The sequence below is a fragment of the Oncorhynchus mykiss genome, chromosome 8 (assembly GCF_013265735.2).
Source record: "Oncorhynchus mykiss isolate Arlee chromosome 8, USDA_OmykA_1.1, whole genome shotgun sequence".
Lineage (NCBI taxonomy): Eukaryota > Metazoa > Chordata > Actinopteri > Salmoniformes > Salmonidae > Oncorhynchus > Oncorhynchus mykiss.
In genome coordinates, this window is record NC_048572.1 from 699,815 (window position 1) to 712,540 (window position 12,726).

Below are 12,726 nucleotides of genomic sequence, written 5' to 3' on the forward strand. Positions count from 1 at the left end.
GATGAACACATTTGATATCTAGTAGAGTCCCTGCCCCGACAAATTGAGGCTGTTCTCAGGGAAAAAAGGGGTGAAACTAATGTTTTGTGTATACAGTATATATGTGATTAATAAGTGATTCATGAAAACAGAATATTTGCATACAGGATTTGTTGTCCTAGATCATTAATTGGAAGAGAGTTTGTCCTAAAAATCTACTGTTTCAACAATATTTTATATGCATGTATACTTATTTAATTGAACCTTTATTTAATTAGGCATGTATATAATGACATGTTTTACATGATATATAAATATATATATAGTTATAGACTACATCTAATATACAATACAAGAGGCATTTGAATTTCACTCTATTTCCTTTCATTCAAATTTAAATTCTGTATCCTGTTTACTACTTCAATTCTGTATCCTGTTTACTACTTCAATTCTGTATCCTGTTTACTACTTCAATTCTGTATCCTGTTTACTACTTCAATTCTGTATCCTGTTTATTACTTCAATTCTGTATCCTGTTTATTACTTCAATTCTGTATCCTGTTTACTACTTCAATTCTGTATCCTGTTTACTACTTCAATTCTGTATCCTGTTTACTACTTCAATTCTGTATCCTGTTTACTACTTCAATTCTGTATCCTGTTTACTACTTCAATTCTGTATCCTGTTTATTACTTCAATTCTGTATCCTGTTTATTACTTCAATTCTGTATCCTGTTTACTACTTCAATTCTGTATCCTGTTTACTACTTCAATTCCAATTCAAGAATTTAATTGGAATTTGAAGTATACTTAACTCAAGTCTGAATTGAGCCCAACGCTGACAGACAGACAGACAGACAGACAGACAGACAGACAGACAGACAGACAGACAGACAGACAGACAGACAGACAGACAGACAGACAGATGGTGATGTTATCTATTGATCATGTCCACCTTCACAGACAGACAGACAGTGATGTTATGTGTTGATCATGTCCACCTTCACAGACAGACAGACAGACAGACAGTGATGTTATGTATTGATCATGTCCACTCTGAGTCGTAGTGAACTGATGGGGTCTTGACAGACAGACAGACAGACAGACAGACAGACAGACAGATGGTGATGTTATCTATTGATCATGTCCACCTTCACAGACAGACAGACAGTGATGTTATCTATTGATCATGTCCACCTTTACAGACAGACAGACAGACAGTGATGTTATCTATTGATCATGTCCACTCTGAGTCGTAGTGAACTGATGGGGTCTTGACAGAACACAGACAGGTATTCCACCACCCCGGAGTTCTGTCTCCTCTCGTCCTGCCGAGCTTGATGCTGCTCCTTCTCCCACCTCTCCTTCTCCCCGTCCATCTGGGCCAGAACACTCACCTGGACCGACCTCACCGTGGCGGCCAGCAGGAACAGTACCCCCTGTAGGATGTGACAGACTACTGCACACAGACTGAGCCCGGCTCCCAGCAGGTCCGGTACCGCTTCACATATCACACACACCCCCTCGAGGAGAAGAGGAGACGCCCGGCCAGCGGAGGCGGGGCCATGGTTTACCAGGTGACAGACAAAGCGGGCAAGGTGCAGTGCGGCGCGCCGCAGTGGGAGCACGGCCAGGTACAGGTGGCACGCTGCTTTGGTGAGGGCGTGGAGGAGGAGCCGCAGCTCCAGGACGGCGTTGCCTGGAGATGGGAGATAAAGGGTAACCCCCGGTTACTAACCAGGTCAGCTGCTTAGAGTCAGGAGGCATTAGGCTCCAAACACTGTTTAACATCCGATTAATTCATCTGCTTTGATTAAGGCTGACGTGTCTCACCTGATTCACTACCACTACTACTGTGTTATTGACTTGTTTATTGTTTATTATTTATTGTGTAACTTTGTGTTGTTGTCTGTGTTACACCACTGTTTTATCTTGACCAGGTCGCAGTTGTAAATGAAAACTTGTTCTCAACTGGCCTACCTGGTTAAATAAAGGTGTTCTCAACTGGCCTACCTGGTTAAATAAAGGTGTTCTCAACTGGCCTACCTGGTTAAATAAAGGTGTTCTCAACTGGCCTACCTGGTTAAATAAAGGTGTTCTCAACTGGCCTACCTGGTTAAATAAAGGTGTTCTCAACTGGCCTACCTGGTTAAATAAAGGTGTTCTCAACTGGCCTACCTGGTTAAATAAAGGTGTTCTCAACTGGCCTACCTGGTTAAATAAAGGTGTTCTCAACTAGCCTACCTGGTTAAATAAAGGTGTTCTCAACTAGCCTACCTGGTTAAATAAAGGTGTTCTCAACTAGCCTACCTGTTTAAATAAAGGTGTTCTCAACTAGCCTACCTGGTTAAATAAAGGTGTTCTCAACTAGCCTACCTGGTTAAATAAAGGTGTTCTCAACTGGCCTACCTGGTTAAATAAAGATGTTCTCAACTGGCCTACCTGGTTAAATAAAGGTGTTCTCAACTAGCCTACCTGGTTAAATAAAGGTGTTCTCAACTAGCCTACCTGGTTAAATAAAGGTGTTCTCAACTAGCCTACCTGGTTAAATAAAGGTGTTCTCAACTAGCCTACCTGGTTAAATAAAGGTGTTCTCAACTAGCCTACCTGGTTAAATAAAGGTGTTCTCAACTAGCCTACCTGGTTAAATAAAGGTGTTCTCAACTAGCCTACCTGGTTAAATAAAGGTGTTCTCAACTAGCCTACCTGGTTAAATAAAGGTTTTCTCAACTAGCCTACCTGGTTAAATAAAGGTGTTCTCAACTGGCCTACCTGGTTAAATAAAGGTGTTCTCAACTGGCCTACCTGGTTAAATAAAGGTGTTCTCAACTAGCCTACCTGGTTAAATAAAGGTGTTCTCAACTGGCCTACCTGGTTAAATAAAGGTGTTCTCAACTGGCCTACCTGGTTAAATAAAGGTGTTCTCAACTAGCCTACCTGGTTAAATAAAGGTGTTCTCAACTAGCCTACCTGGTTAAATAAAGGTGTTCTCAACTAGCCTACCTGGTTAAATAAAGGTGTTCTCAACTAGCCTACCTGGTTAAATAAAGGTGTTCTCAACTGGCCTACCTGGTTAAATAAAGATGTTCTCAACTGGCCTACCTGGTTAAATAAAGGTGTTCTCAACTAGCCTACCTGGTTAAATAAAGGTGTTCTCAACTAGCCTACCTGGTTAAATAAAGGTGTTCTCAACTAGCCTACCTGGTTAAATAAAGGTGTTCTCAACTAGCCTACCTGGTTAAATAAAGGTGTTCTCAACTAGCCTACCTGGTTAAATAAAGGTGTTCTCAACTAGCCTACCTGGTTAAATAAAGGTGTTCTCAACTAGCCTACCTGGTTAAATAAAGGTGTTCTCAACTAGCCTACCTGGTTAAATAAAGGTGTTCTCAACTAGCCTACCTGGTTAAATAAAGGTGTTCTCAACTAGCCTACCTGGTTAAATAAAGGTGAAATATATATATATATATTTTTAAACAGACCGACAGACAGACTGCAGGGCATACAGACAGACTGCCAGACAGACAGACTGCCAAACACAGACAGACACAGACACACAGACAGCAGGGCATAGAAACAGACTGCCAGACAGACAGACCACCAGACATAGACAGACTGCCAGACAGACAGACTGCCAGACACGCACAGACATACACAGACAGACAGACAGCAGGGTATAGAAACAGACTGCCAGACAGACAGACAGACAGACACAGTCAGACTGCCAGACACAGACATACTGCCAGACGGCCAGACAGAGAACATGGCATAGAGACAGACAGACAAACAGACTGACAGACAGACAGACTGCCAGACACACAGACAGACAGACAGACAGACATACACAGACAGAGAGATAGAGAGCAGGGCATAGAAACAGACTGTCAGATAGATAGACAGCCTGCCAGACAGAGAGACCACAAGACATAGACAGACTTCCAGACAGACTGCCAGACACAGACACAGACAGACATACACAGACAGACAGACCGCAGGGCATAGAAACAGACTGTCAGACAGACAGACAGACTGCCAGACACAGACAGACAGACACAGTCAGACAGACTGCCAGACACAGCCAGACTGTCAGACAGCAGGGGATAGAGACAGACAGACTGCAAGACACAGACAGACTGCCAGACAGACAGACTTCCAGACACACAGCCAACAGACTGCTACACACAGACAGACAGCAGGGCATAGAGAGAGGCTGTCAGACAGACACAGACAGACTGACAGATAACCGGACACAGACAGACAGACAGCCAGACCGCGAGACTGCAGGGCATAGAGACAGACTGCCAGACAGACAGACTGCCAGACACAGACAGTCAGCCAGACAGACACCCAGCTAAACAGACAGAATGCCAGACAGTAGGGCATAAAGACAGACTGCCAGGCACAGACAGGCAGACTGTCAGACAGACTGCCAGACAGACAGACTGCCAGACAGACAGGCATAGAAACAGACTGTCATAGACAAAGACAGACCGCCAAACACAGACAGACAGACTGCCAGACAGACAGACACAGACAGACAGCAGGGCATAGAGAAAGACTGTTAGACAGACAGACAGACAGACAGACAGACAGACAGACAGACAGACAGACAGCAGGGCATAGAGAAAGACTGTTAGACAGACAGACAGACAGACAGACAGACAGACAGACAGACAGACAGACAGACAGGCAGACAGGCAGACAGACAGCAGGGCATAGAGAAAGACTGTTAGACAGACAGACAGACAGACAGACAGACAGACAGCAGGGCATAGAGAAAGACTGTTAGACAGACAGACAGACAGACAGACAGACAGACAGACAGACAGACAGACAGACAGCAGGGCATAGAGAAAGACTGTTAGACAGACAGACAGACAGACAGACAGACAGACAGACAGACAGACAGACAGACAGACAGACAGACAGACAGACAGACAGACAGACAGACAGGCAGACAGACAGCAGGGCATAGAGAAAGACTGTTAGACAGACAGACAGACAGACAGACAGACAGACAGACAGACAGACAGACTGCCAGACACAGACAGACAGACAGACAGACAGACAGACAGACAGACAGACAGACAGACAGACAGACAGACAGACAGAGGATGCATCACAAATGTCAGCCTATTCCCGAATATACAGTGGGTCAAAAAAGTATTTAGTCAGCCACCAATTGTGCAAGTTCTCCCACTTAAAAAGATGAGGCCTATAATTTATCATAGGTACACTTCAACTATGACAGACAAAATTAGAAAAAAAATCCAGAAAATCACATTGTAGGATTTTTTATTAATTAATTTGCAAATTATGGTGGAAAATAAGTATTTGGTCGCCTACAAACAAGCAAGATTTCTGGCTCTCACAGACCTGTAACTTCTTTAAGAGGCTCCTCTGTCCTCCACTCGTTCCCTGTATTAACGGCACCCGTTTGAACTTGTTATCAGTATAAAAGACACCTGTCCACAACCTCAAACAGTCACACTCCAAACTCCACTATGGCCAAGACCAAAGAGCTGTCCACGGACACCAGAAACAAAATTGTAGACCTGCACCAGGTTGGGAAGACTGAATCTGCAATAGGTAAGCAGCTTGGTTTGAATACATCAACTGTGGGAGCAATTATTAGGAAATGGAAGACATACAAGACCACTGATAATCTCCCTCGATCTGGGGCTCCACGCAAGATCTCACCCCGTGGGGTCAAAATGATCACAAGAACGGTGAGCAAAAATCCCAGAACCACACGGTTCACCTAGTGAATGACCTGCAGAGAGCTGGGACCAAAGTAACAAAGCCTACCATCAGCAAGGGCATTGAAGATGAAACGTGGCTGGGTCTTTCAGCATGACAATGATCCCAAACACACTGCCCGGGCAACGAAGGAGTGGCTTCGTAAGAAGCATTTCAAGGTCCTGGAGTGGCCTAGCCAGTCTCCAGATCTCAACCCCATAGAAAATCTTTGGAGGGAGTTGAAAGTCCGTGTTGCCCAGCAACAGCCCCAAAACATCACTGCTCTAGAGGAGATCTGCATGGAGGAATGGGCCAAAATACCAGCAACAGTGTGTGAAAACCTTGTGAAGACTTACAGAAAACATTTGACCTCTGTCATTGCCAACAAAGGGTATATAACAAAGTATTGAGATAAACTTTTGTTATTGACCAAATACTTATTTTCCACCATAATTTGCAAATAAATTCATAAAAAATCCTACAATGTGATTTTCTGCATTTTTTTTCTCATTTTGTCTGTCATAGTTGAAGTGTACCTATGATGAAAATTACAGGCCTCTCTCATCTTTTTAAGTGGGAGGACTTGCGCAATTGGTGGCTGACTAAATACTTTTTTGCCCCACTGTAATTGCCAACTTTTGGCACAATAGGGGTCTGGTCAAACAAAGTGCACTATGTAGGGAAAAGGGTAGTTATGGGCCCTGGTCTAAAGTAGTGCACTAGGTAGGGAATAGGGTTGGGCCCTAATCTAAAGTAGTGCACTATATAGGAAATAGGGTGGTTATGGGTCCTGGTCTAAAGTAGTGCAGCTGTAATCTATAGGTTCCTACACTGCCCCAACTGTAATCTATAGGTTCCAACACTGCCCCAACTGTAATCTATAGGTCCCTACACTGCCCCAACTGTAATCTATAGGTCCCCTACACTGCCCCAGCTGTAATCTATAGGTTCCTACACTGCCCCAACTGTAATCTATAGGTCCCTACACTGCCCCAACTGTAATCTATAGGTCCCTACACTGCCCCAACTGTAATCTATAGGTCCCCTACACTGCCCCAGCTGTAATCTATAGGTCCCCTACACTGCCCCAACTGTAATCTATAGGTCCCTACACTGCCCCAACTGTAATCTATAGGTCCCCTACACTGCCCCAGCTGTAATCTATAGGTTCCTACACTGCCCCAACTGTAATCTATAGGTCCCCTACACTGCCCCAACTGTAATCTATAGGTCCCCTACACTGCCCCAACTGTAATCTATAGGTCCCTACACTGCCCCAACTGTAATCTATAGGTCCCTACACTGCCCCAACTGTAATCTATAGGTCCCCTACACTGCCCCAGCTGTAATCTATATGTCCCTACACTGCCCCAACTGTAATCTATAGGTTCCAACACTGCCCCAACTGTAAGCTATAGGTTCCTACACTGCCCCAGCTGTAATCTATAGGTCCCTACACTGCCCCAGCTGTAATCTATAGGTTCCTACACTGCCCCAGCTGTAATCTATAGGTCCCTACACTGCCCCAACTGTAATCTATAGGTTCCTACACTGCCCCAACTGTAATCTATAGGTTCCTACACTGCCCCAGCTGTAATCTATAGGTCCCCTACACTGCCCCAACTGTAATCTATAGGTTCCTACACTGCCCCAACTGTAATCTATAGGTTCCTACACTGCCCAACTGCAATCTATAGGTCCCTACACTGCCCCAACTGTAATCTATAGGTTCCTACACTGCACCAACTGTAATCTATAGGTCCCTACACTGCCCCAGCTGTAATATATAGGTCCCCTACACTGCCCCAGCTGTAATCTATAGGTTCCTACACTGCCCCAACTGTAATCTATAGCTCCCTAGACTGCCCCAGCTGCAATCTATAGGTTCCTACACTACCCCAGCTGTAATCTATAGGTTCCTACACTGCCCCAACTGTAATCTATAGCTCCCTAGACTGCCCCAACTGTAATCTATAGCTTCCTACACTGCCCCAATTGTAATCTATAGCTTCCCTCACTGCCCCAACTGTAATCTATAGCTTCCTACACTGCCCCAACTGTAATCTATAGGTTCCTACACTGCCTCAACTGCAATCCATTAGTCCATACACTGCCCCAACTGTAATCTATAGGTCCCTACACTACCCCAACTGTAATCTATAGGTTCCTACACTGCCCCAACTGTAATCTATAGGTTCCTACACTGCCCAACTGCAATCTATAGGTCCCTACACTGCCCCAACTGTAATCTATAGGTTCCTACACTGCACCAACTGTAATCTATAGGTCCCTACACTGCCCCAGCTGTAATCTATAGGTCCCCTACACTGCCCCAGCTGTAATCTATAGGTTCCTACACTGCCCCAACTGTAATCTATAGCTCCCTAGACTGCCCTAAACTGCAATCTATAGGTTCCTACACTGCCCCAACTGTAATCTATGGCTCCCTAGACTGCCCCAACTGTAATCTATAGCTTCCTACACTGCCCCAATTGTAATCTATAGCTTCCCTCACTGCCCCAACTGTAATCTATAGCTTCCTACACTGCCCCAACTGTAATCTATAGGTTCCTACACTGCCTCAACTGCAATCCATTAGTCCATACACTGCCCCAACTGTAATCTATAGGTCCCTACACTACCCCAACTGTAATCTATAGGTCCCTACACTGCCCCAACGGTAGTCTATAGGTCCCTACACTGCCCCAACTGTAGTCTATAGGTCCCTACACTGCCCCAACTGTAGTCTATAGGTCCCTACACTGCCCCAACTGTAATCTATAGGTTCCTACACTGCCCCAACTGTAATCTATAGGTCCCTACACTGCCCCAACTGCAATCTATAGGTCCATACACTGCCCCAACTGTAATCTATAGGTTCCTACACTGCCCCAACTGTAATCTATAGGTCCCTACACTGCCCCAACTGTAATCTATAGGTCCCTACACTGCCCCAACTGCAATCTATAGGTCCATACACTGCCCCAGCTGTAATCTATAGGTTCCTACACTGCCCCAGCTGTAATCTATAGGTCCCTACACTGCCCCAACTGTAATCTATAGGTCCCTACACTGCTCCAACTGTAATCTATAGGTCCCTACACTGCCCAACTGCAATCTATAGGTCCCTACACTGCCCCAACTGTAATCTATAGGTTCCTACACTGCCCCAGCTGTAATCTATAGGTCCCTACACTGCCCCAACTGTAATCTATAGGTCCCTACACTGCCCCAACTGTAATCTATAGGTTCCAACACTGCCCCAACTGTAATCTATAGGTTCCTACACTGCCCCAACTGTAATCTATAGGTCCCTACACTGCCCCAACTGTAATCTATAGATCCCTACACTGCCCCAACTGTAATCTATAGGTCCCTACACTGCCCAACTGCAATCTATAGGTCCCTACACTGCCCCAACTGTAATCTATAGGTTCCTACACTACCCCAGCTGTAATCTATAGGTCCCTACACTGCCCCAACTGTAATCTATAGGTCCCTACACTGCCCCAACTGTAATCTATAGGTTCCAACACTGCCCCAACTGTAATCTATAGGTTCCTACACTGCCCCAACTGTAATCTATAGGTTCCTATACTGCCCCAGCTGTAATCTATAGGTTCCAACACTGCCCCAACTGTAATCTATAGGTTCCTACACTGCCCCAACTGTAATCTATAGGTTCCTATACTGCCCCAGCTGTAATATATAGGTTCCTATACTGCCCCAGCTGTAATCTATAGGTCCCTACACTGCCCCAGCTGTAATATATAGGTTCCTACACTGCCCCAACTGTAATCTATATTGAAAAGTGACATTAACCCTTCTTGAGGCAGTGTAGGGTAGTGGCCTTGAGGTCTATATGTTTTCCCACCACATCTGTCAGGTGTTCTAAATTGTAACCCCCCCAATGGAAAGACAAATGGAGTCAGATCAGGTGATCCCATCATGCCCCTATATGACCAGGTTTTGCCAGAGACAGGATCAAGGAAAGCCTACCTTTGGGAGGGGAGTAGGGGTGTTGCATAATAACGCCTACCTTAGGGAGGGCTCACCACCTGTTATAACACCACTCTAGCTGGGTCCACCACCTGTTATAACACCACTCTAGCTGGGTCCACCACCTGTTATAACACCACTCTAGCTGGGTCCACCACCTGTTATAACACCACTCTAGCTGGGTCCACCACTACCCACTACTCTAGCTGTGTCCACCACTACCCACTACTCTAGCTGGGTTAACCACCTGTTATAACACCACTCTAGCTGGGTCCACCACCTGTTATAACACCACTCTAGCTGGGTCCACCACTACCCACTACTCTAGCTGTGTCCACCACTACCCACTACTCTAGCTGGGTCCACCACCTGTTATAACACCACTCTAGCTGGGTCCACCACTACCCACTACTCTAGCTGGGTCCACCACTACCCACTACTCTAGCTGGGTCCACCACTACCCACTACTCTAGCTGGGTCCACCACTACCCACTACTCTAGCTGGGTCCACCACTACCCACTACTCTAGCTGGGTCCACCACTACCCACTACTCTAGCTGGGTCCTCCACTACCCACTACTCTAGCTGGGTCCACCACTACTCTAGCTGGGTCCTCCACTACCCACTACTCTAGCTGGGTCCACCACTACTCTAGCTGGGTTCTCCACTACCCACTACTCTAGCTGGGTTCACCACTACCCACTACTCTAGCTAGGTCCACCACTACCCACTAGTCTAGCTGGGTCCACCCACTACTCTAGCTGGGTCCACCACTACCCACTACTCTAGCTGGGTCCACCACTACCCACTAGTCTAGCTGGGTCCACCCACTACTCTAGCTGGGTCCTCCACTACCCACTACTCTAGCTGGGTCCACCACTACCCACTAGTCTAGCTGGGTCCACCCACTACTCTAGCTGGGTCCACCACTACCCACTACTCTAGCTGGGTCCACCACTACCCACTAGTCTAGCTGGGTCCACCCACTACTCTAGCTGGGTCCACCACTACCCACTAGTCTAGCTGGGTCCACCCACTACTCTAGCTGGGTCCACCACTACCCACTACTCTAGCTGGGTCCACCACTACCCACTACTCTAGCTGGGTCCTCCACTACCCACTACTCTAGCTGGGTCCTCCACTACCCACTACTCTAGCTGGGTCCACCACTACCCACTACTCTAGCTGGGTCCACCACTACCCACTACTCTAGCTGGGTCAACCACTACCCACTAGTCTAGCTGGGTCCTCCACTACCCACTACTCTAGCTGGGTCCACCACTACCCACTACTCTAGCTGGGTCCACCACTACCCACTACTCTAGCTGGGTCCACCACTACCCACTACTCTAGCTGGGTTCACCACTACCCACTACTCTAGCTGGGTCCACCACTACCCACTACTCTAGCTGGGTCCACCACCTGTTATAACACCACTCTAGCTGGGTTAACCACCTGTTATAACACCACTCTAGCTGGGTCCACCACTACCCACTACTCTAGCTGGGTTCACCACCTGTTATAACACCACTCTAGCTGGGTTCACCACCTGTTATAACACCACTCTAGCTGGGTTCACCACCTGTTATAACACCACTCTAGCTGGGTTCACCACTACCCACTACTCTAGCTGGGTCCACCACCTGTTATAACACCACTCTAGCTGGGTTCACCACCTGTTATAACACCACTCTAGCTGGGTCCACCACTACCCACTACTCTAGCTGGGTCCACCACTACCCACTACTCTAGCTGGGTTCACCACTACCCACTACTCTAGCTGGGTCCACCACTACCCACTACTCTAGCTGGGTCCACCACTACCCACTACTCTAGCTGGGTCCACCACTACCCACTACTCTAGCTGGGTCCACCACTACCCACTACTCTAGCTGGGTCCACCACTACCCACTACTCTAGCTGGGTCCACCACTACTCTAGCTGGGTCCACCACTACCCACTACTCTAGCTGGGTCCACCACTACCCACTACTCTAGCTGGGTTAACCACCTGTTATAACACCACTCTAGCTGGGTCCTCCACCTGTTATAACACCACTCTAGCTGGGTTCACCACCTGTTATAACACCACTCTAGCTGGGTTCACCACCTGTTATAACACCACTCTAGCTGGGTTCACCACCTGTTATAACACCACTCTAGCTGGGTTCACCACCTGTTATAACACCACTCTAGCTGGGTTAACCACCTGTTATAACACCACTCTAGCTGGGTCCTCCACCTGTTAAAACACCACTCTAGCTGGGTTCACCACCTGTTATAACACCACTCTAGCTCGGTCCTACAACTGTAGGCTTACTTGTTTCGTTTTCTTATTCCCGTTTACATAATGCTTGGTGTAATCACCGGTATTGTGTTGTATTGTTCTTGTTGTTGCTATGGTTTAATGAATTAAACGATTCATAACAAATGTAATGAAAGCTGTAATCATACCGCAATTAGGAGGAAGAGCCGTGCGCGTGCCAATACCGCACCGTTCCCTTGACGAAGAAAGCTCCCATACCTCTGCTAACCAGGTTCTCTTACCGTCGATATAACACAGCAGCCAGAGGAAGGCTATACTCGCAGCCAGGGTAGTCCACCAGTCCATGACATGTAGTCTAGCTGTCCTTTCTGTCTCTCTGCCGAGTGGACGATGCCTGATGCAATAAGGAGGCTCTGTGTGATAGTCTATGGGCATCGCACGACACGGCAAAGTGCGCTTCCTGATCCTGGTAAACGTAGTTGTATACTGGATATTCGATGGATTCGGTTTTCTCCTCAATAGCTCTTGAACCAAGCATACCATGACCATGGACATTATATATTCTGAATCAGGTTTGGATGGGGAACAATCCATGTTGTATTTATTCATTGTTTTATAAAATACAATTTGATTTTGGATTTCAATCCCTCTTAAAACAAATCATGCCATTACTATGGTAATTTATATTCTGAATCAGAAGAGTTAAATTCCAACAAAACAAAAGATGTGGATTTTTCTCCATCCTC

General features: G+C 46.5%; 1 protein-coding gene across 2 annotated transcripts; it reads right to left on the reverse strand.

The window, feature by feature from the left end:
- Positions 1-208: 208 nt before the first annotated feature.
- Positions 209-12,461, reverse strand: LOC118965475. Of its 2 annotated transcripts, none has more exons than XM_036984531.1 (2): positions 12,169-12,461; positions 209-1,679 (listed from the first exon to the last, which is right to left on the reverse strand). In XM_036984531.1, exons 1-2 carry the CDS (start codon positions 12,413-12,415, stop codon positions 1,207-1,209), a joined length of 720 nt encoding a protein of 239 aa, XP_036840426.1. In that variant the 5' UTR covers positions 12,416-12,461; the 3' UTR covers positions 209-1,206. The 2 variants fall into 2 exon arrangements, with proteins under 2 accessions (XP_036840426.1, XP_036840427.1); XM_036984532.1 differs by having other exon boundaries at positions 12,262-12,460.
- Between the last annotated feature and the right edge of the window lie 265 nt (positions 12,462-12,726).

Bases quoted from the DNA above. Each gene is read 5' to 3' on its own strand.
- LOC118965475 (XM_036984531.1), bottom strand. From the start codon at position 12,415: ATGCCCATAGACTATCACACAGAGCCTCCTTATTGCATCAGGCATCGT. The intron at 1,680-12,168 runs GTATGATTACAG...TCCCATCTCCAG, and splicing joins GGCTCTTCCTCCTAATTGCG to GCAACGCCGTCCTGGAGCTG.